At 43.0% G+C, this 25,974-nt stretch overlaps 1 protein-coding gene across 1 annotated transcript in view; it reads right to left on the reverse strand.

The window, feature by feature from the left end:
• The window catches only part of LOC145414384 (uncharacterized), a 175,556-nt gene that overhangs the window by 110,451 nt on the left and 39,131 nt on the right, over window positions 1-25,974 (reverse strand). The window contains exon 12 of the mRNA XM_080283922.1: window positions 20,617-20,800. Within this exon, the coding sequence (XP_080140048.1) occupies window positions 20,617-20,800 (184 nt within the window). The remainder of the gene's footprint in view (window positions 1-20,616; window positions 20,801-25,974) is intronic.

Below are 25,974 nucleotides of genomic sequence, written 5' to 3' on the forward strand. Positions count from 1 at the left end.
CAACACAAAAATGTATTTTTCTCTTATTATCGACTCTCTTTTGTTTGTGCCTGTATTATTTCATAACTGTAAACAGGGTGGTTGTGTGCGTTTTGCAAGAGAGGACAAAGATGATATCTTCTGCCTGGGCTGAGATAATAGGTGTAGTTGTGCTTGTTTAGGCATGGCCAGGAGCGAAAAAATAAAAAATCCACTCATCACAGCAGCAGGCTCTTAAGTTCTTGATGGGGTGTATGGGAGTGCAGTGTAGGCAGTCTGAAGACATTCAGGACTTTAGTTCACTTCCCAAAACTGTTTGCAGTTTTTTTAGGCTGCGCTCAAGCGATGCCTGCGGCCATTTATTGGCTAAACATCAGCTGATGCTGGCTGCCAGGGAAGGGTTAAAGATAAAGCAAAATGATATACTGTAACTCATTTAACTTTAAACAATGATAAACTGGAGATTGTCTATGAATATGACTATCTGGGACAAATAATCAGACATGATCTTCAAGATGACAAGGATGTAGAGAAAAGGCTTAACAAGTTTTATTGAAGTTTTAACTGTATTTTTAGAAATTTTAGTGGTGTAAGTAAAGCACTAATATGTTCTTATTCCTTTTTACCTCTTACTGTAAGCTAGACTACGGTCTGCCTCTCTTAAACCATGAGCATACACAAAGATCATGTACATTTAAAGCATTTTATGGGGCTTACAGTAAAGCTATAAAACTAAAACACCAGCCTATGCCAGCAACCATGATGTGGCTGCCTCCTGTAACCAGCTGTTATCAAGGCACTATGAGGCCCTCACACAGTGCCGCTATTACAAAAGGTTGATGGAATCTAATAATGCCATCACTAATCTGTCATATTTAAAACTGGGTTTCTTTTGTAAACATGTTTTTAAGTATTTTAAGTTACACTAAAGAATGGACATTATCTGTCTTGCTTTGGATATAATTTGATCACGAATACCTTGGGTGCAGAACCATGAGCACAGACGAAACCATATAGTTATTGTAAGGTAAGGAAACTTTATTTCTTTTATATTTTATTAACGGTTGTTTTTTATTGTACGTTTTTATATGAACATTGTTACAGTAACCCCTCTAAGACCCAGACGACCAAGACCCGGTCACCCATAGTCCCGAACATTTTGGGCTTGGGTCCATTAGTCAAAGTTTCGGATATTCCATAAGATATCCGGACAAAAGACCATCTGGACGAACGTCTGAAATGATCTGGGACACACACACACTCACAAAAGGCCGATATGTGTTCATTCCTACTTTTTAAAATTGCTGCAAGGTGACAAAAGCTGTATTTTGGCGCGTAGTTCCAGCAATGTCCACTAGAACGCCCCTGCATAGGATTAAGTGCAGTGCAAGTAAGAACAGAATGTCTGTCTATCTATCTACAGCCCGACGCCCTAATCCCGCAAAAGGTGGCGGTAGACAAAACGCCTCCAAGTCGCTCTGTCACCCACCATTTGACTACCCTCCCCCCCAACTCACTCCCCCCTCCCTCATATACCTCTCAACTCCATCCCTCCACCTCATCCTCGGTCTTCCACTCCCTCTCCCTCCCTCCACCTCACCTACATACACCCTCTTAGTCAGTCTTTCATTCTCCATTCTTTCAACATGTCCAAACCACCTCAGTGTATTTCTCCTAATCTTTTCAACCACATCCACATCCACCCCAAAATGTTCTTTAACTTCTTCATTCGTCAACCTGTCCCTCCATGTCACTCCACATGTGCCTCTCAAGTAACTCATTTCCACTGCTCTCACTCTTGACTTGTTCCCCTCTTGCAAGGTCTATGCCTTGCTTTGATACGTCAGGGTAGGGATCACAATACTATCATGCAGTGACTTCTTAACTTCCATACTCACCTCCCTATTTCTCATCACTGTTTTCAGTGAACCAACAACCTTTCTTCCCTGTTGTACCCTTTCACACACTTCATCCCCCAAAGTTCCATCCTTATTCATCACACTACCCATGTACTTGAATGCACTCACATTCTCCATATCCTCACCATCCAACCTCACTGTGCATTCTGTGACATCATTCCTCTCAAACACCATAACTTTACTCTTGTTTACATTAACTCTCAGATTCCTCTTCCTACACACTGTCCCAAATTCATTCACCAAACCTTGCAACTCCCACATCTTCACTCAACAATACTGTATCATCAGCAAACAACAACACCGGAATCTTCCAAATCTCACCCTCATTCATTAGAGCCACCCCCACATCCACTGCCCTACCATGCACCTCCTTTACAACCCCATCCATGTATATATTAAACAGCCACGGAGACATCACACAACCCTGTTTCAGTTCCACATTGAGATCAGAGAACTCATTCAGTTCACCAACCACTTGCACCGCAGCAGCACTCAACAATTTCCCCTCCACTCCATATATTCTCAAAACCTTCCACATACCTTGTCTATCTATTCTGTCATAAGCTTTCTCGAAGTCCCTGAATGCAGCATACACTTTCTTTCCCTTCTCTAGATACTTCTCCACTAAACATCTTAACCCCTTAAACGCGGATCGTCTCGTTTGCGACGCTCGGTAAAAAGGACATAACGGCGGATCGTCGCATTTGCGATTCTAGTAAATTTTGAATAACCGCAGGCAAGCAGGCTCCAGCTGGTATTGTCTATCAGTACCACCACCCTCTTGCTACAACTAGCATACTTTACCTTTGTAGTACTGAAGTTGTTGCCAAGTATTGCGTTTCCCCCCCATCCCTCCCCCACCATGGCCCGGCCAGCCTGGCTGTGATACATGGCAGCGCTCTAAGCGCTCAGAACTGTAAATCTGCACTCTCCTCTCACAAGCAGTTTATGCTACTAGGAAACGCTTGTTTCCCCAGTTGTAACACTAGCTTTTTTTCTCACGGTTTGCCCCTGTTTAGCGTCAGTTTACTGCAGGCTTTCAAAGTGACATTATGGCGAGTTCTAGCTCTTCCCAGTCAGTGCAAGTGGCCGACAGGAACGAGAATAAAGTGGCAGGCGTAAGGCAGAATAAAAAGTGCGCCGTGGTGATCTTTTGGGAAGTAATATGATTGAAAATAATGTAGTATACATGTTTTTAGCTGTGAAAATGGAAATGTTTGTTGAGTGACGAGAAGACCGCCACCACGGTGCATGTCGGCCATATGCTCTGTTGATTTTAGCCTTATTTTCAGTGCTTATTGTACAAATACGGATTCCAAACTACCTTTACGTTGTAGTATAAAGTTTACTGTGACAGAATGAGGCTGTGGTAGAGGGGAAACCAGGTTGCTGGAGGTGTGAAAGTGAAGATTTGATTACCCAACTTTGCAAGTCTCCACAAGTCCTTCGGTAGTCCACGAAGGCTCAACACCTGTCTCTGGAGAAAGCTGAATGTAAGTACTATCTGCCATACCAAGTATAATGTTCTAGGGTTAATCTCTGATTTTTGGCGAATATTTTCCTACAGGTACTCAGACCGCGATACAACCCCGCCACTCGGGGGGGAACGACTGTACACAGCCGCGTTTAAGGGGTTAAAACAAATATCTGATCTACACACCCTTTTCCATTTCCAAATCCCCTTTGTCCTTCTCCAACTAGCTCCTCTGTTATATGCCTAACCCTATCAATGAGTATTCTACCATATATTTTTCCCGTCACACTAAGAAGGCAAATGCCCCTATGGTTACCACATACTTCTCTCTCCCCTTTTCCTTTGTATAAAGGAACAATTATACCTGATTTCCAATCCTCGGGAACCGTCCCCTCTTCCCAGAATGTGCAGTGTTAAAAAATTATAATTCAGAGCAATGAATTAAGTGCGGCACAACACTGGATTACTGTACGTGCTTCAAGTGCACCTTCACCACCGTCTAAGCCATAGAGGAGGCGGGTTAATCTTTGTGACGGCCACAGACGTGTCATAAGTACCCTGCACACTGCTAAATATTTTCCTTACTCACTTCTAATTTCTTATTCTCTGGTTCCTTTTCATTTATTTTATGGTTTAAGTCCCTTCTTTGTGTGAATTGAGTCTTAAATAGGCGATGTGCATGTCCAGTAGGGAGTTATTTAGGTGGCTTTCAAAGTTAGGTTCGGTTGGGGTCTATAAGTACCGGTCCAGGGGTATTTTGCCCAAGTCCCGGACAAGATAAAGTCCCGGAGATTACTAGGGCTCCATTATGTCGGATATTGGAGGGGTTACTATATATAGAATGATGATTTTATTGGCAATAGGAACATGTATATTATATTTTAACTTCTGCATGAATCACCTATATATATATATATATATAAAAATAAAAAAGAGGGTGGGGGGGGAGGTCTTTGACTAGTTGGCTCCTGCTGCTGCGGTTGCTGTTGTCTCTGATCACTAATCATGAACAAAGACCAGATGTTATCCTCAGCAAAAGTACTGCTACTATGTTCTTTATACAAAAAGAAAACCTGATATGTCATGAGTATGTATAATGAATATCTAAAGTAGTAACTTGTCCCACATTGTATTTCAACATGTAATATATGCAGATTGTGTGATGTACATTTTTTTTGAACTTCTATTTCAATCATTTTCTATGAAGTAGCACTATGAAATAAAGGTTTGATTGATTGATTGATAACCCGCCACGTGCCGGACACCCCAGACATAAAATGGTAGCAATGGGGAATACCTGGCTGCCAAGCGTAGGGTTAGAAGAGAGGTTTACAGGGTGAAGTCTGGGTCACAGAGACTTTTACTTAATAAACTAAATCATGGGGAAAGGAAAAATATGATATTTAGGGTGGCAAATAAGATGAAGAGGGATAATCGGGATATTATAGGTGAGCAGTGTGTGAAGAATGATGAAGGATGGGTAATGGTGAAGAGTGAGGATATAAAAGATGCATGGAAGGAGCATTATAACCGGTTGTTGAATGAGGAGTTTGACTGGGACAGGGAAGGTTTGGAGCCAGCAGATCCAGTGTTTGGCCCTTGGCCTTTGATTGATGCTGCTACCGTGAGTGAGGCAATAGGCAGGATGAAGGTGGGGAAGGCAGCAGGTGTGTCTGGGTTGACTGCTGAAATGTTGAAGGCCTCGGGTGATATAGGGTTGAGGTTAGTCACTGACCTGATAAATATGATTATTTATAAGTGTGTTCTCCCAGATGATTGGCTGAAGAATGTAATTGTAAATGTGTATAAAGGGAAGGGTGATGCCCTGGAAAGAGGAAAATATAGAGGTATAAAGCTTTTAGATCAGATAATGAAGGTAATGGAGAGAGTTTTAGAATGTATGATTAGAAAAAGAGTGAATACTGATGAGATGCAGTTTGGGTTTATGCTAGGTAGGGGGACCACTGATGCCATATTCACTGTTTGACAGCTTCAGGAAAAATATATTGGTAGGAGAAGGGATCTGTATTTTGCTTTTGTTGATTTAGAAAAGGCCTGTGACAGAGTCCCTAGAGAGGTGGTGAAGTGGGCAATGAGAAAGCCTGGCTTGGAGGAGTGGCTGGTTAGGGTGATTATGGCTATGTATGAGGGTGCTCACACCCAGGTAAGAGTGAATGGAGATTTGAGTGATGAGTTTTCCGTGAATGTTGGTGTGCATCAGGGGTCAGTTTTGAGTCCCATGTTGTTTATCATGGTACTTGAAGCCCTTTCACGTGACTTTAGAAACAGACTCCCATGGGAGATGTTGTATGCTGATGATTTGGTGTTGATTGCAGAGAACAAAAGGGAAGCGAAGGAAAGGTTTGGGAAGTGGAGGGATGGTATGGGGCACAAGGGTTTAAGGGTAAATAAGTGATGATATCTAGGGTTGGTGGCAGTACTGTCAAAGATGAGGGACAGTGGCCATGTGCAGTTTGCCACAAGGACGTGGGAAGAAAATCCATCTTGTGCGGTGTTTGTGATCAATGGGTGTAAAAGAGACGTAGTGGTATCAGAGGTAGACTGCGAGATAATGCTGATTTTATGTGTACGGCGTGTCGGGGAGAGCAGGTGGAGATTGTCAGGCGTGAAAAGACTGAGCATGCTGGTGAATCTCTTGAGTGTGTGGAAGAGTTTTGTTATTTGGGAGACATGTTGTGTGCTGGAGGTGGGGCTAGAGCTACCTCTGTGGCTATGGTGAGAAGTAGTTAGAAGTGTTCAGGGAGCTCTTGCCTCTCCTGACATTGAGAGGCCTCTCCCTATGTTCTAAGGGGTCTTTGTATGCAGCATGTGTTAGGAGTGTAATGCTGTATGGTAGTGAGACCTGGGCAGTAAAGGAGGAGGATATTCGCAGGCTCAGATGTACAGAAATGACAATGATTAGGTCGATCTGCAGTGCATCCCTGCGTGCAAGGTCTGGGAGGGATGGGCTTACGATGGAAGAGTTGAGAGGTAGGATGGGACTGGAGTGTATTGGTGTTGTGATGAGGATACGTAGATTGAGATGGTTTGGACATGTGGAGAGGATGGGGGATGATAATTGGGTGAGGAAGGTGAGAAGCGTTATTACTGGGGGTGGGGTTATGAGGGGTAGACCGAGAAAGACATGGGACAAGGTCATTAAGTGTGACCTCAGGGTTAAGGGACTGAACAGGGAGGCTGCAATGGATCGTGCAGCATGGAGAGCCGCCATTAGGTGACCAAGGCCGACGCATTCAAGCATGTTGGAGCCTTTAAAAACGAAAACGATTTCATACAGAAAACATCTTTTCTTCCCATATAAATCACTTAGTACTGCATACCTGCCACCTGTCACGTATCTCTCTTATTGTGCATCCTTCGTCTTACATTCATGGTAACTTACGTACAACTTTACTTTACTATGTACTGCACTTACACTTACGGTAAATTATTTACAACATGCCTTCAGTATACACAGACACTGTAAGAGTATTTCTGAATGTCTCACTGTGAATACATCGTCTTACACTTACGATAACAACATTGCTTCACTACATACAGTCCTTACACTTATGAGAAAATATTTACAAGAGTCTCTCACAGTCGTACTCAATAGTTTTGAAGAGTGTGGTACTCCTCAAAGCAAGGATAGAAGCACAGACCAAGGTAGCATTGTGCACACATATACCTATAGTCCTTCCGCTGAGTATGCAGCCTTACGGTGCTATTTGTGCACACGTGACATCTTCGCTGCGGATTCTGATGAGTCTCAGTGGGAGGGATGATCGTGGGGAAGTGGTGACCGGTGAGGTGGATAGGTGCTGCAGTGGTGTGGCAGTGGCGAGCGGCAGTCCTTTCCTCTGAGTATTTCCCCAGTATTTCCTGCACCAGCTCACGAATATAGCCCTCAAAGGTCTCCTTTACGCCGGTTACCTGAGCATGGAGCAGGTGATCATTTAGGGCTGTGATGTCAAGGAGGTGGAAGAATAGTTTCTTGTACCACTTCATCGTAGGCCTGGCACAATCCACGCTGGAAATCATTGTGTCCGACTGATCTACCTGTCGCATTTTCACAATGTAGGCCAGGACAGGTTCTGGTTTCCAGACATCGCGCCGCCCTTCCGTCCTGCAGTCGATGCTGTCAGTGCGGCGTACGAGTGGCCTGTGTACAGATGACAGGAGGAAGACTTCTCTGTTGTGATACTAGGCTGCTGCAAGGATGTTATTGGCCTTGTAAAATACAACTTCATTCCTTTGTAGCTTCCTCCTCACCTTCACCATGTGCTTCCGGCTCTTTTTCACAGTGCCACACAGACCTGTCTCCTGAAGGTGAAGGTACCTGGCCAGAAGAGGGCTTGTGTACCAGTTGTCCAGGTACAGGATGTGCCCACAATGAAGGTACTCATCGATCATCGTCTTCACCACAGGCCCAGACAGTCCCAAGGTTCAATCTTTGACGATGTCCGTCTGAACACCTGTGTACAGGACTATGTCCTGCACATACTGTACTCAGTTTTACAGTCGCACATCACAAAGATTTTGAAACCAAACCTGTGCCTTTTGCTGGGGATATGTTGTCTGAAGGCAATATTACCTCTCCATAGCACAAGACTCTCGTCTATGACGAGGTCTCTGTAGGAAGAAAAGGAGGAATGAAATTTCTCAGGTAGGTGATTGAAAACCACACGAATCTTCCTCATCCTGTCCGTGTTGTTTGCGTTCGCAGGGTCAAGTTGGTCAAAGAAATGCAGTCGGCTCAGGATAAATTTGGAACCGATTCCTCCCCATTACTTTCCCAAAGACAGGCATTTCCATTAGTGGATCTAAGGTCCAGTAGGAGGGGAACTGGGTCTTTTTCAAAATCCCCATCAGAAGTACCAGGCCTAGGAACACATACATTTCGTTTAGGCTCAGGTCCACCTCAAACAACCAGCTATGTGGCGTCCGTGTTGCCCCTGCATGCTCAAAGGCAGCAAAGGCGTTTGTAAGGGCTACAATTCTCAATACAAAGTCCACAGTAAAGAAATTTGTAAAGTAATCCAGCCTACTTGAAGTTGGGGTTAGTTCAGGTACAGTACACCCAGCAACATGCTCATATGTGAACGTGTGTATTTCTGGAACAAAGTCACTCTCATCTTCCCACTCCCACGTCAGTTCCTCCTCACCACCATCATCACCTCCCTCACCCAAGGGCCGTGGGAAAGTGTGGGGAAGGAGGGAAAAGTCTCACTGGAGGTGCTGGGAAGTGTGGGGGATAGGGGAACACTTTCCCTCGATGTGCTCAGAAATGTAGCAAAAGAAGGAACACTTTCATGAGATGTGCTGGGTGTGAGGAAATGGGGAACACTTTCTGTGGATGTGCTGGGTGTGGGGAATGGGGGAACACTTTGTCCTGAGGTGCTAGGGCAGGCTGTCACGTGGGTGCGAGGGATAGCGGGGGGCGAGATGACTCACCCGCGTCCCCAGCCAGTGGACTATTCCCAAATCTCCCTCTCTTCCTCCTAACACCTCCAACCCCACATAGGGAAGTCCTTGGCTTCTCCAGCCACCCAGGAATACTAGAAGCCTTACCTTCCCCCTCTGAATCCTCCTCCTCATCACGTAAGGCTAGGCGATGACATGCTGATGGCTTCATCCCTCGGGTACTAGCATACCCCACATACCTGGATTTCCTTAGTTTGGGTATTTCCTCCTCACTAGTACTTTCATCTTCCGGTTGCACATAATCCTTAACTTGCACGTCGTCGTCAGCATCGCTTTCGCCAGTGTAGGGCACCTTCAGGAGCTCCTGAATCTCATCGTCAGAGAGACCGCGGCGAGACATGACTGTAGAGTGGTACAAGCAGAGTGAGGCTGAGCGAGGGCGATGACAGTGCATGTGTGTATAGGCCTGAACGCCTGAGGCAAGGTGGTGGAAGAGTTGACGTACATCCTCACCACTTTTTGCGCGCCTAGTTTCAAAATTGCGTTCTCCATGATTTTTTGAAAGAATTACGTTTTAAAACGGCACTGGCAATGAGCGCGCAGTTACATAATGCGTTTTAAAACAGCACTGGCACGGGGTGGGTTAATACTACTAAGCTGAACTAACCTCATACGGTCCTTTGAAAGAATGTCCAATTATACTGAGCTAACCTCATACTTCACAAGTCAAATTACCATTGATTAATATCATACAGTACAGTACTTTGAAAGATAACCCATTATGTTGAACTATCATAATATTTTGAAAAAACGTCTAATTAGACTGAACTGATCTCATACTGTAATGGAAAGGATGTTCAATTACAATGAACTAATACCACACCAGAGAAATGTCTTTGTCAGCGTGGTAAGAACGAGGCCATTTAAATCCGAAAGCATTGAAATGTCGCCTTACACCCAGAGGATGCCTAGAGTATATAGAGTGTGTGGTGAAAGGCTGATGCATGGGGGAGAGATAGTAGTAGAATGGATGTGGAAGATGTGCAGATTGGCCTGGGAGGAAGGTAGAGTCCCAGCGGATTGGAAGTCAGGTATAATTATTCCCATGTACAAAGAAAAACGGGAAAAAGAAGTGTGTGGTAATCATAGGGGCATTTGTCTTCTTTGTGTAATAGGAAAAGTGTATGGTAGGATACTTATTGACAGAGTTAGGGAAATAACAGAGGAATTAGTTGAAGAAGAACAGGGAAGCTTTAGGAAGGGAAGAGGATGTGTGGATCAGATATCCATTCTTAGATCTTTAGTTGAAATGTTTCTAGAGAAGGGAAAGAAGTTGTATGAGGCCTTCATGGATTTGGAGAAAGCATATAACAGGGTGGATAGACAAGGATTGTGGAAATTATTAAGAATATATGGAGTACATGGGAAGTTGTTGAATGCTGTGAAGAGTATGTATGATGGTGCGAAGGCTGCAGTGCGTGTGGATGGTGAACAAAGTGAATTTTTCTCTTTGAAGGTTGGGTTGAAACAGGTATGTGTCATGTCTCCATGGGTGTTCAATCTGTATATGGATGGGGTAATAAAAGAGATACAAGGTAAGGTAGTGGATGTTGGAGTGGCCCTAGTGAGAGAGGGTAGTGTTTGGAAACTCCCTGTACTGTTGTTTGCAGATGATACTGTGTTGTTAGGTGAAGACAAAGGGGAGCTGCAAGGCTTGGTGGATGAGTTTGGGAGAGTGTGTAAGAAACGGAATCTAAAGGTAAATGTAGGGAAGAGTAAGGTGATGGTCTTTGAGAGACGTGAAGTCAGTGAATGTACAGTGAGGTTGGATGGTAAGGAAATGGAAGATGTGAATACGTTTAAATACTTGGGTAGTGTGATGAGTAAGGATGGAAGTTTGGAGGGTGAAGTGCTTGAAAGGGTACAACAAGGAAGAAAGGTTGCTGGTTCCTTGAAAGCAGTGATAAGAAACAGGGAAGTAAGCATGGAAGTGAAAAAGTTACTACAGTACATGACAGTATTGTGATACCAACTCTAACGTATGGAAGTGAAGCTTGGACCTTGTTGGAAGGACACAAGTCAAGAGTGAGACTGGAAATGAGTTATTTAAGAGGAGCCTGTGGAGTCACATGGAAAGAGAGACTGACAAATGAGGATATAAAGAAGCATTGTGGTGTGGATGTGGATGTGATAGGAAGCGTTAGAAGGAACACACTGAGGTGGTTTGGCCATATGGAGAGGATGGAGGGTGAGAAACTGATGAGGAGAGTGTATGTGAGTGAGGTGGAGGGGAGGAGAGGGAGGGTGAGGCCGAGGATGAGATGGAGGGATGGAGTGGAGAGGTATATGAGAGAGGGGTGTGTGAGTTGGGAGCAGGGCAGCGAAATGACAGGGGACAGGGCGATGTGGAGGTGATCTGTTTGTGGGCACCCTGTACGGGATTAAGGCATCTGGCAATAGATGGATAGACAGATATCTACCTACAACGTTTCATTCCTTTACGACAAACTGTCTGGCCTGTGGCCCTCTTTTGAAGATTTTCAACGTGCTGCACTTGGTATGTGCCACGTGCACCATCCTGGTGCGATGAAACCTGTCAAAAACAAATCTTAAAGAATGAGGCCATCATATGGTGCAAACCACACAGTGATCAGCCCTGAGGTTGCTGAGACATGAGCTTCTCAAAAGTGTTACAGTCAGGCAGGGTTGGACTGCTCATATGTGAGGAATTACCACTACTTGATGAGCGACTCGTAAGGGGTTCACACTCGTTCATTATCATATTTTGAAACGCTGATCAGTTATGTTGAACTAATGTCATACTTAGTAGGATGTCCAATTACAGCTGATTATTTTGGTATCCCTCCATCATCCAATCCTTAGATCTTTTTCTAGAGAAATGAAAGAAGTTGTATGTGGCCTTCATGGATTTGGAGAAAGAATACGTCAGGCTCGACAGACAAGGATTGTGGAAAGTATTAACAATATATGGAGTACATGGGAAGTTGTTGAATGCTGTGAAGGGTATGTATGAGGGTGCTATGGCTGCAGTGCGTGTGGATAGTGAACTAAGTGAATTTTTCTATTTGAAGCTTGGGTTGAAACAGGGATGTGTCATGTCTCCATGCTTATTCAATCTGTACACAGATGGGGTTATAAAAGAGATACAAGGTAGGGCAGTTGATGTTGGAGTGGCCCTAATGAGATAGGGTAGTGTTTCGAAACCCCCTGTACTGTTGTTTGCAGATGATACTGTTGTTAAGTGAAGACAAAAGGGAACTGAAAGGCTTGGTGGATGAGTTTGGGAGAGTGTGTAAGAAACGGAATCTAAAGGTGAATGTCGGGAAGAGTGAAGTCATGGTCTTCAAGAGAAGTGAAGACAGTGAATGTACAGTGAGGCTGGATGATGAGGAAATGGAAAATGTGAGTACGTTTAAGTACTTGGGGAGTGTGATGAGTAAGGACGGAAGTTTGGAGAGTGAAGTGCTTGAAAGGGTACAACAAGGAAGAAAGGTTGCTGGTTCCTTGAAAGCAGTGATAAGAAACAGGGAAGTGAGCATGGAAGTGAAAAAGTTACTACTTGACCGTACTGTGATACCAACTCTAATATATGGAAGTGAAATTTGGACCTTGTTGGAGGGACACAAGCCAAGAGTGAGAGCAGTGGAAATGAGTTATTTAAGGGGAGCATGTGGAGTCACATGGAGAGATAGACTGACAAATGAGGAAGTGAAGGCGCATTGTGGTGTGGATGTGGATGTGATAGGAAGCATTAGGAGAAACACACTGAGGTGGTTTGGCCGTGTGGAGAGGATAGAGAGTGAGAGACTGATGAGGAGAGTGTGAGTGAGATGGAGGGGGAGAGAGGGAGGGGGAGGCCAAGGATGAGATGGAGGGATGGAGTTCTGAGGTATATGAGAGAGGGGGGTGTAAGCTGGGAGCAGGGCAGTGAAATGGCAGGGGACAGGGCTACATAAAGGAGATTTGTTTGTGGCCACCCTGTATGGGATTAAGGCATCTGGCAATAGACAAATAGATCAATCGAATCCTTGTCTGCCTCATCAGGAGTAGCTGGGGCCTGGGGCTAGGCTACTCAGTCCTGACATATACAGCAAGGGTGATCAGCCTCACTTATCTCTGACACATTATGTGTGTAATAAAACCCAACCATCTCTTGGATATTAACCACTGTGAGACTCATCCAGTTGGAGCATTTAATCCACTTGATCACCAGGCATCATTTGGTTATATGGCTACCATCCAGCATGGGAAACAGTTTCCTGGATTACAGAATATAATTTGTTTTGTTGCACAGTGCTCTGGGAAATACTGGGTGGTATATAAAGTGAGTTTTATGCCAGGTACCCCTTTTCTGGATAAGGGCTAAGGTGTTGCCCCTGGGTAGAGGACTTTGCTTTGGAGTGTGTAGCATTTTATGACAGGATGCCCTTCCTGATGTTTACCAATGACCCTTGGGTGGATTCGATCCTCCGACCCTTCGGTCAGAGCGGAGTGCTCTAACCCACCGAGACACGGCGGGTATATCTATCTATCTATATACCTAGGCTGCTTCCCCCAAGGAAAGGGGGTAGCCGAGACAGGACGACATACTCCTAATTTACTCATCCACTCAAACACATTCATTTGCATCTTAGCCTCAAAGGGGAGAAGGGACAGATCCTCACCGCACCACACCGCGGTCAACTGCGCAGTGCAATCAGTGACATCTGCATCAGGGCCCGACAGCAGAGCTGATTTACCCCTGGCACATCATAACAGACCCATCCCCTTACCCGCACCTGACCTGATAAGCTGATCAGACCAAATGTGGGAGAATATCCCCTCAGCGCTGCATCATCATTTATTCATTCACAATTTCTCTTCATTTATTTCTGTCATGCACTGCCACTCTTCCTTGCTCAACGAACATCCCTCTCGCATCCAACGCTCTCTTCACACTGTCCATCCATTCTATTCATGGTCTCCTTCTCAGCCTTACACCTCTAACATCAGATCTAGTTATCTTTTTCATTAATCGCTCATTATCCATTCTCTCCATATGCCCAAACCATCACAACACCCTCTGCTCACCTCAATCAGCCATCTCCAGAACAACTCCAGTTCTCCTTCGCACTTCATCATTTCTTACTCAATCCATACGCGTCACTCCATACATACTCCTCTTCTCCATTACTTTCACACTTTTCCTCTCTGCTACACCCATATTCCGTGTTTCAGCCCCATATAATGCAGTTGGTACCACAACACCCTCATACAGCCTTCTCTTTACATCCTTTCTAAGAGAACAACATCTAAACACTTTTTTCATTCCTCCCAGCACCTTTCCAACTTCATTCATTCTAAACTTCACTTCTGCATCTATTCTTCCATCCACAGCAACATGTGACCCTAAATACTTAAAACACTCTACCTCCTCAAGCAACTCACCATTCAAAACTATATTCATCCTCCTACCACCTACAGACCTCGTACACTTCATCACTTTACTCTTATTCTCATTTACTTTCAATTTCCTCCTTTCACACACCCTTTCAAACTCCTCTACCAACTGTCTCAATCTCTCCTCTGAATCAGCCACCAGTGCAGTATCATCTGCAAACAGCAGCTGCTTCAGATTCTACTCTCCACCATCAACATTCACCAGACTCAGACCTCCACCTAAAACTCTTGCATTCACCTCCCTTACAACACCATCCATATAAATATTAAACAACCAAGGCGACATCACACATCCCTGCCGCAGCCCCACTCTCATGGGAAAGCAATCACTCACAGTATTTCCCACTCTTACACACACTACTATTTACATAAAAACTTTTCACCCTTTTTATTAACCTACCATCAAGTCCATATAATCTTAAAACAGTCCACAAAGCCTCCCTATCAATTCTATCATACGCTTTCTTTAAATCCATGGATGCCCAAAACACATCCTTGCCTTTCGCTAAATACTTTTCACATACTTGTCTCACAGCAAACACCTGATCCATGCATCCCCTCCCTCTCCTAAAGCCACATTGCTCATCACCAATCACTCCCTCTGTACCCTCTCTAACTCTCGTAATTAATACTCTACCATACACCTTACATACAACACTCAACAGACTTATACCCCTAAAGCTAGTACATTCATACTTATCACCCTTACCTTTATACAACAGGACCACACAAGCACTTGCCCAGTCAACTGGCACCATACCTTTCACAAAGCACACATTCAACACTCTTACTAACCAGTCAACAACAGTCACTCCACCACCCTTGAGGCATTCCACAGCACACCCATGCATACCTACAACTTTCCCTTTTTTCATCTCCTTTACTGCCTGCTGCACTTCCTCCTTCATGATCAAAGAATCATTCAACTCTCCCAACACATTTATTCCTTGCACCCTTCCATCTGCCACAATCTCAGCCACCCTTTCCTCCTCCTCTACACTTAACAATCTTTCAAAATACTCTGCCCATCTCTTTCTTACTGCATCCATCTCAATTAACATCCTTCCATCCTCTGTTTTTATTCGATCTTCCTTCCCAGACTCTCCCTTTCGCACCCTTTTCACCTCCTTCCAAAACATTTTCTTATTCTGTTGAAAATTCTCAGTCAACCGCATACCCCATCTCTCATCTGCTGCCACTTTAGCACCATGCACAGCCCTTCTCGCCCTATTCCTCTCTTCCTTATACCTCTCATACGACACCTCATCCTTCCTCTGCAGCCACACTTCATATGCACCTCTCTTCTCAGCCACAGCCATGCTTACTTCCTCGCACCACCATTCACTTCCTTTTCTTACACCACCACCCACATGTCTCACACCACACACCTCTTCTGCATGCCTCACCACAGCACTCTTAAACAATTGCCATAACAATTGCCATTCCTCCTCCACACTGCCATCTTCCTGGGTGGTAACGACCATATAACACCTAGTGGTCCCGTGGGTTAATGCACTCCAGCTGGATGGTGCTCACAAGACTTTACATGCAGGGGATGGCTGGGTTTATTGCTACAAAATGCCACTATGGGTTAAGAGAAGCTGATCATATCCACTTTATATGTCTGGAGTGAGTTGCCTACCCCCTGGCCCCTATGTTCCAGATGAGGCAGGAAAGGACTGGATGATGAATGGATGAGTGGAAATACTTTTTGAACTGGAAGATTTACACAATGCTTTCATTAAACAATTCAGCAGTATAAGTCTGTCCCAATTGGAAGAAAAACTGTCTGGTGGTTGCACAATGAAAATTTAAAATACAGCAATGGAGTGAAGAGATTAAGTGGTTTCCTTTTTCTACCCCAATCACTCATTCATGTCCAGTCATGTTCAGCTAATGGTAACATCATACTTTGAAAGGATTATGCTGCACTAACCCCTGTGTTTTACTATGCTAACCTAACCATATACAGTGACAGGATTAAAGTAAAATAGCCTCATGTAGCAATTTCTTATTTAACACTTTCACTGAACACATTTGTCACTACAAAGCCGTTCATTAACAAAGGAGCATTTTCCATTTAACATGCCATTATTCATTATTATAGATGTGCAGTGAAGGGTCAGGGTTGATACCATTTCTTAATATTGCTTATGGACTTATTTAATGTATCAGATACAACAAAATACATCACAAAACTGTTTGATACTTTTCTTTGCAGTGATAAATATGACTTCTCACTACTTGACAATAGCCTTTTGTTCGAGCAGGCAAGGGTTTAAGTGTAAACACGGACAAAATGAAAGTGATGATATCCAGGATGGGTAGTGGTGGTGCTCTCATACCAGAAGTGCTGTTTCCCACAAGAGTGTGGAAAACAGCTATATTTTGTGCAATGTTTGTGAGACATGGATGTATAAGAGATGCAGTATTGTTTGAGTGCAAAATAACAGATTTCACATGTGCAGTATGAAATGAGTGAGGCAGGAAAGGATTATTCATGCTGGAGAGTCTCTTGACTGTGTGAAGGAGTTTTGTCAATTGGGGGATATGATATGTACTGTGAGTAGGGTTGGAGCAAACACGGTAGCAAGGGTAAGGAGTGCTTGGTAGAAGATCAAGGCGTTGTTGCCTCTCCTGACACTGAGAGGGCTCTCCCTCTGTGCTAGGGGGTTTCTGTATGCAGCACGTGTTAGAAGTGTAACGCTCTATGGTAGTAAGATGAGCAGTACAAGAGGAGCATATTCTTAGACTTAACCATACAGAAATTTTTATACAAGAAGGAACCAATGGTCAGGAGACTGCAAATTGTTCCCTACAAGAAAATACAAAAACAAGATAACAGACAGCCAAGATCAAGTATGATCAGATGAACGTGTAGTGTGTACAAATGACAAGTGAATTAGGACTGCAGTTGAAGAGTTGAAAGAAAGGTTGGGACTAGAACATATTAGTGATGTGATAAGAAGGGGTAAACCGAGATGGTTTGGGCATATGGAGAGGATGAAGGATGACAACAAGGTGGAGAGAGTGAGAGGTAAGAACACTGTTGGTCTCCATCATCATCATCATCACTGTCATCCAGGGTTGGAAAAACTCAGATTTTTCTTTATTTAAATCAGGTTTTTTAAAAATCTGTAATTTTTTTTTCCAACCCTGTTTGTGCCTTTGGGAATTCTGTCAACAGAGTACCATACTGGGACTTTTTTCCTCCCACTTGCTGCAATGCATCCATTAGGCATGATTACCGTAGTATATACCCTATCACTCTTCAATTAAGCACACTTACAAAACTGAAAATAATAATGTGAATAGGAAGTGGGAGTAGGGCAGTGCACCACAGGCTAGCACTTTTGGTATGGGGGAGGTTACTCAAACTCAGGGTTGGAAAAAATATCATATATATATATATATATATATATATATATATATATTAATCTGTAGTATTTTGTTATCAGATTTTTAAAGTTAAATTTTTTGTACTTAATTGGATTTTTTAAATTATTATTATTTTTTTTTTTTCACTTTTATGAAGACTTTTTGTATTAAGCCTTCATCAGTGTTAAAAGTTTTATACTTTGTCAAATTAGGATCATAATCATTAGACTGATTCATGTTACTGTGCATTCAAAGAATAGTTTAGTTCATAAGTTAACACTGAGTATAATCATATTTATTGTAATTATCAAAGAGCCTTCTTTCCTCATTTTTTAATATTTGCCTTGTAACAAAAGGCAATCACTGGTGCCTGACTTGATCAAGATCAGTACAAGAAGAGTACAGGCCAAGCAGACATGATGCATCTGTACAATACACATCCGTCACATTCTCTGTCTTCTTCATTTTTACTGCACAGTCCTTCCTCCAATTTTGCGAGAATGTGGTCGACAAAAACCCTCCCAAAATCAGAATTTGCAGAACTGAAACAATTAAATACACAGTAGAACCTCGGTCCTCGAACACAATCCGTTCTGGAAGGCTGTTCCAGGACCGAATTGGTCAAGAACCGAACTAATTCTCCCCATAAGAAATAATATAAATCATTTTAATCCGTTCCAAGACCCCAGATGCTTACCTATTTAAGTTTCAGCACTGGTACCAGTGCTTTCCTTTACGAGGTGACTGTATATTTCTCTTGCCTTTTCACAGATTATTTACTCACTAACACTGTCTCCTGCTAACTGTTTCTCGTTGATGAAGATAAGCAATAATTTTTCCACTTCTTCAATTATTTTCCGCACTACTTTCCTCTTTTCACTGCCAGTAGCCGTACTGGATGAACTTGCTTTCTTTGGAGCCATTATTAGGGGCTAATACTGCACTGAATCAAGAAAAATGTGAAGCACAGCAGGACAACCACGTTTACGAACAACAAAGGTGGACGCATGACTGTCGGTCGGCCAGCTCCCCTTCGTTTGGCTACGTTCTGGTTGGTCGAGGTCTGATATTTTGGTCGACCTCTGGAGCAAAAATTTCTTGAATTATTTGGTCGAGGTCCGATTTGCTCGACATGCGAGACGTTCGAGGACCGAGGTTCCATTGTATGAATTATGGGCAAAGTGGTTGACATCACCCCAAGGTAAGCACCTTTTCCCACTCTTTCTCTCGACTCTACCTCTTAATTTTACGGTGATAAATGAAACAAACATGAACAGATGTACTGTACAGTAATAAGAAAAACATCATAGGTAAAAAAAAAAAAAAAGCATTTACACTGATGCAAAGACTGGCGTGGTGTACGGGACTGGTGGCGGGGCGAGGCTTGGGTACGGCTACTGTGGCCCCACGGGGCCTACGTCATCACTATCAAACCATCACTATTCTACCATCAAATTGAGCACCTCCACAGTTCTTTGCTGCCTGCCTGATTTGTTCACTGTTCTTTAAAATCATTCTCACTGTCGATTCACCAACACCAAACTCCCGACCAATAGCAGAGTTACCTTTACCTGCTTTTTTCCTTTCAATCATTTTCAATTTAGTCTCCAAACTTATTTTCTTGTTCTTCTTACCTGTTGGCACCATGATAACACTCATGCAAGATTAGACTGCTGGGATATTGCGAGGAGCACCACGAAATTGTGAGGGTCACTGACCTTGGTTGGGAACGGGTGCAAACAAACATGGCGGGACGGCAGACCACCGAACTAGGAGGCGCAGTTTGCCCAGTGAACCATGACGTCACTACTGCACGTGGCAAACTAGTGCGGGAAGACGACTCTCCCACCACTCGACCTCGCAAAGTGTGTGATCGTGTGTAAAGTTCATAAATGTTAAAAAATACATGGCTTATGAAACTACCTTGGAAAATTGGTGAATCGCAAAGTTAAAATTCGCAAAGTTGAAGGATGTACTGTATTTATATTTTTAAAAAATCTATTTTTATTTAAATCATGATTTTTTTCACTCTACTTTAAATCAATTTAAATCACATGATTTAAATCATAAGAACCCTGTTGTCATTCTCATCCAATCCTCTGTTGCCCCAGAAGAAGTGCAGAAGCCAGGGGCCATGCAAGTTGGTGCTGACATTTAAGAGAAAGTGACCAATCTCACTCATCCCTGAGCAGCATTACATGAGCAATAAACCCCAACCATCCCTTGGATATAAACCTGCACAGGCTCAATCTGACTGGAGCCCTTAATTACCACTAACCACCAGGCATCAAAATTTGATTATAAGGTTACCACCCACTGTAGTAAATGGTTTCCTGGTGTACATGAAACCATTTGACTTGTCACTCAGTGTAGAGTCATCTACAGACAGAAGGAAGAGGAAAAAATGGAGGAAAGAAAGACAGAAGAGGAAGGGCAGAAAGAAGGAAGGAGGAAAGGAAAGGGCAGTCCCCAAGAGCAGAACTACAATGAGTGTGTAGATGGTAAGTACCTCCACCTACCACCATATGCAGACCAAAAAGTAATTGGGACAAGGTCATATACTGTGAACTTAAGGATAAGGGCCAGAGTAGAGAGGCTACTAGACATCAGGCAGCATGGACAGCCACTATTAGATGACCAAGGCTAACATATGAGCCTTTATAAATGAAATGAAACTAAAGCTCAATCAGATACGTTTATGTGAAGCTACAGAACGTGGTGAATGTTTTTGGCGTATCCGACAGAGCCAGGATTCTGGGGGCTTGAATGATGAATGAATGGAAGCATGACCCACTGGAATGGGCAAATTTGGGCTGTCTGGACAATGCTACTCCCCACCCTGCCCTTGGGTGGGAAAGGAGTTCCAGATGATGATGATGATGAAACTAATGCAATTTTTGCTAAACACAGTAGTTTCTAGGAACACACTCACATTACTGACTGAGGGATTATTGCACTTTGAAAGGATTATGTTGAACTTACCTCAAACTTTGAAAGGAAAGGTTCTCTCCATCCCACCAATGCCATGTGAGTGTTGAGATCGACGACGACTCTGACTGGCCGGGTCAGCTTCCTGGCCGCCACTGCTGCTGCTGCCACAACAACATTCCCACGACTGATTTTTCCTCCGTACCCACCACCAATGCGACGCACGCTGATGTTGATTCTGCAACATCATCATTATGGCCTTTTACATTCCTCACCTTCAAGTAATATCAGTGATATACAAATGAGAGTATTTATTTTGAAAGTTCTACAATGGCCAACTGAAGTGCCAACACTTTAATGTACAGGTATGCATGATATATGTTACTTCATGTTAATATCCATGAGGCTGTTACTGAGACACAGTTAATGCCCATAAGCATTCACGAACTGTCCTGATTACTTGCATAGTCCTATTAACCCATCAGTATGATAATGCATATTAAATCTGTTTTCTAGCTATCTCACTGAGTCTATTAATCTCAAGGAAGTGTGTTCAAATTAGAGGAGTTAGATACATCAGACTCTCCCTTTTATGCAGGACCTATGGATTCAACACTGAGTCTATGATCACCAAGCAACTGGAAACTGCATGTGATTTGTGCAGGTCTCTACTAAACCAAAACCAATGCCAAAGGCTGGCCAGGCTGCATGATGACAAACTGCTTGTGCAATGATGTCATAGCCACCATAATGCTCCCATAATCCCTGGCATGTCCTTGTTCCCTACACAGATCAAGAACTATAACCACACAGTGGCCCACATTTTCTCCTAGACATGAAGTAGGTGCATTCTTTGCACAATGGTACTGACATCTCTTACTGTCCTGTGCAAAGATTAGTGTCAAAAAATGGCATCACATGAAGGCAGCAAGCACAATCCCTTATTATTAGTGCTGGACAAGGAATTCTACAGAGTTTGGATGATGGGAAGTATGTGTGTGTACCATTATTTTTTGGGGGGATAGGATGGGATGGGGTGGGGTAGGGTGGGATGGGGAGGAGATGAGTTCCCTCCTTACTTAACCCATACCGTGCTAAAAAAAAAAAAAAAAAAAAAAAAAAAAAAAAAACTGCTCTATGCTGGCCAATTTTGGATTTTTTTTTTTCTGGTTAAATGGGCTTAATACATCAATATAAGATCCCTGGCACTAATAAAAGTAATCACTACAGCCAGATAGTTGGTTGAATCGAGTCAGGATGCCATTCTACTTCTCAAATCTTCGAGGTTACTGAGAGAGCAGAGCAGCCGTGAGCTTGTGAACCGATTTTGGATTTTTTTTATGTGGGTAAATGGGCTTAATAAATCAATATATAAGATCCCTGGCACTAATAATCACCAAAGCCAGAAAGTAGGTTGAATTGAGTCATGTTGGTGTCACTCGACCTCTGAAATCTTCAAAGTTACTGAGACAGAAAAGCGGCTGTAAGCCTGTGAAGACTCACTCGCCTCCCGCACTCCTAAATCAGTGTTGTAAGCGTAGCGAAGAAATGCCTGAAGTTAGCGAGATACGTTATTACCTTCCATTTTACTTCGGTTGCTTCTGAATGCAGCAGCATGTAGATCTACGTCACTGGTGTTTTTGAAGGGGACGTAGATCTACGCCACTAGTGTGGTACAGGTTAAACCTTTCAACCACTTCAGTGTTACTGCCTTCTCTCTGCTTATCTCGAAGTAGTTTCCTACCCCCTGGGGGTAGGGTTTTTTTTCAAGAATACTCCCCCAGTATCCCTGCTTGTCGTAAAAGGCGACTAAAAGGGTTGGCGGAGGGTTAGTGCCCCTCCCCAGAAAACAACTAACTAAAAAAACAAACAAGAAGCCTCTGACAAGGACTGACCCAACAATGACAACCCAGGACCAGACAAAGGACTTGGTAATGGCTACATGGAATGTAAGAGGAGCGAATGATGAAGTGAAAGAGAGACAGATTGTCCAGGTGCTTCAGGGTGCAAAAGTGGATGTATGTGGAATAACTGAAACAAAATGGAGAGGAGAAAGTGTGAGAGAATGGGAGTATGGATGGGGTATATGTGCAGGAGTAGGTGAGAATGAGAGCGCAAAGGAAGGAGTATGTATAGTTGTGAGTAAAAGATGGAAGAGGAGCATAAGACAGTATGGATCAGTTGGGTCAAGGATTATGTGGGTAAAGCTGAAAGTTGGAATACAAATGTGGGCGATTGTGTGTGTATGCGCCAACGCAAAATCGTGCTAGCAGAGTGAGAGAAGAGATCTGGACAAATGTGGAAGTGTGCATGGAAGAGTTTGGAAGGAATGAGAAAGCGTTTTTGATCAGTGATATGAATGGTAAAGTAGGGAATGTGAAGGTGGATGGAACAGTTGGAGAGTGGGGTGTGCCTGCTGAGATAGATGAGAATGGCAGTGCGTTAGTGGACATTTGTGCTGGGAGGGGGTTGGTGACAGCCAATACCCTCTTCAGGCATAAAATGATCCACAGGTATACATGGCGAGTGATGAGAAGGGTGGGTGGTGAACTGAATGAAAGGAGGGCAATGATTGATTATGTGTGTGTGGATGAATGGATGCGAAGATGTGTAATGGATGCAAGAGCTTATAGAGGTTAGAGGAGTGGACTTTCTGACCACTACTTGGTGGCGGTAAGAATCAAGAGCCATGTAAGATGGAGGAACAGAAGAAGGGAAAGATGAGAGGAAAGAGTAGTTGCAAGGAGAGTGGAAAGGTTACAAGAGGATGAGAAAAAGGCAGAGTATTAGAGAGAAGTGGAGGAACGATTGGGCAAATATGAATTGGAGAAGATGGGGGATGTGGAAGGTGTGTGCAGGATATTTACAGAAGAAACATGTGCAACATGTGATGTGATGTGTGGGAGGAAGAGAAGACGGAGGGGGGTGCAAGGAACAGCGTGGTGGACTGAAGAGGTGAGACAGGCTGCGGCACAAAAGAAAGCATACAATGAATGGATGAGAAACAGAGGCGTGGAAGAAGTTGACAGGCGGAAGAGAGTTATATGTAGAAAGAAAGAGAGAGGTGAAAAGATTGGTAAGAGAGAGTAAGAAGAGAGTGGATGAGGAATTTGGAAGGAATTTGAGTGTAAAGTGGAGGGACTGTAAGAAAATATTCTGGAGAGAGGTGAAGAGAGTAAGACAGGGTGGAAGTGAGGTTAGCAGGGGAGTGAAAGATAAAAATGGTAGATTACTAGTGGAGAAGGGAGAAAAAGTGAGCATATGGAGAAAACACTTTTAACCCCTTAACCCCTACACCGCGGGCTTGTTTACCAATGACTTGCGTGTGCCGCGGGGTTATTTGGGCTCCGACAGACTCTCAAAAAATATTTGCCAAAATTCAGTTATTAGTCCTAGAATAATAAAATTACATATGCTTATGGCACATACCTTCAGCTTTCTCCTGGAATGATTGTTGAGCCTTCGTCGGTTACCGTAGGACTTGTGGAGACCTCTGAAGTAGGGTAACGAAGTCTCCACTTTACACTTCCCGACAACCCGTAATATGATTACCACAGCCAGATACAAACACTATAAACACTATTCTACAATTTTCAAGTAGTTTGGGATCCATACTCAAAAAAAAAACACTGTGAAAGCAATGGAAATTACAAGCGCGTCTGATCGTCGCACTGGCACTAGTTCGCTCATGGTAGTCTGTCATTTATTATTCATAAAACCCCTCACACTTTATATTTCTATTACTATATAACACTTATATATATCTACAGTCTTTATCCATAAGTTTCCTTCAGTAGTATTAGTTTATTGTCACTGTAGGGATTCAATTTCTTTCAGTAAAATACGTAGCATTCACTTTCTCGTCCTGTATACTGGCATTGAGAGTGAATGTCACTTTCATCTTCACTCTCATAACTCATAGCATTCAGACATGCTAGAGTGAAACTTTCACTTTCATTACTCCTAGGGTATATACTCGTATTCTTATAATACAGGTAACTCGCACGGAACACGAGGGTTTCGTTCCTACCGTGCCGTGTTAGGTGCGAAATCGCGTATATTTAAACTACTCCGTATTTTGCTCCCTAGACCCCCCAAATGTGTTGTTTTGCTGTTATCTGTCACTAGAAAGCACTTTAAGTGGTTAGAAGGTTTATTTAATGTTATAACTCACAAATACAGTACTCCTGAGCAAAACTTCAACACAAGTACTGTACGTAAACACAAGGAAACATTCCGACGCCGATCATAGGTAATAAATTAGGTTAACTGGTACTAGTGCTTTAACTTACAAGTACATACCAGAACAGTACATATTTAACTTAGAAATGCAGTACTGTGATATCGAATGATTTCAGTACATAATCTGTTAGGAATGGCTGGAAAAAAAAAATGTTATGAATACATTTTCACCTTTTTGATATATGTTTATGGTAGTTTCGAGTTATTCTTTACGTTATCGTTGTGCCCATGCTTGGAAAAGGGGGCGAAAGAGTTGAATTATCAGTCCTAAATGAGAAAACTGCACGTCCTGCAAGGCTAGACTCTGCCACGGGAGAATAAAGTGGAGGGTCAGTCCGATTAGCAATAAGGAAGTTGTGTCACAACTTCCAGCTCCCACACCACGAGAATGGCTAAAAATAGAATCGTAATGCAGTTTCAGAACTAACAATAAGTCTAATTATTACGAATACAGATACAAAGCAGAAATAAATACGTTTACAGACGGGGAAAACGTATTTCTTCCATCATAACATGTTCATCTTTCTCAATCATTTTACGTTCATCTTTATCATTTTACCTTGTTATTTTCGCAATATATATTGCTGTCTCGTAAACAGGGTGGTTGTTTGTGTTTTGCAAGGGAGGAAAAAGGTTGTATTTTCTGTCTGGGTCGAGATAATGGGTGTAACTATGTGTGGTTAGGCATGGCCACGAGCGAAAAAATCGTACATCCACTCATCACGATAGCCGGTGGTGATATGACAGATGATACATGAGACGGTGAAGTCAAGGTCATGTCCCAGATTTTCGTTCACTTCCCGAAAGTTTTCAGTTTTCTACAAGTTGCAAACCATTACAGCAAACCTGAGCAAATAGGTAAAGATACCAAGACAAAAATGTATTTTTCTCTTATTATAAGTCTTTAACGAACAAACAAAAAAAAGGCAATATTCCGACGCCGATCATGGGTAATCATATAAATCAGGTTAACTGGTTACAAGGCTTTATTTAATGCTTTAATTGCTTACAAGTACATACCAGAACAGTAAATATTTAACTTACAAATACAGTACTGTAGAAAAGCAGTACAGTAAGAGTTTAACGAACAAACAAAAAAGGCAATATTCCGACGCCGATCATGGGTAATCATATAATTCGGGTTATCTGGTTACAAGGCTTTATTTAATG

Source organism: Coenobita brevimanus, chromosome 99 (assembly GCF_032717465.1).
Source record: "Coenobita brevimanus isolate Jiangsu-jjx chromosome 99, ASM3271746v2, whole genome shotgun sequence".
NCBI lineage: Eukaryota > Metazoa > Arthropoda > Malacostraca > Decapoda > Coenobitidae > Coenobita > Coenobita brevimanus.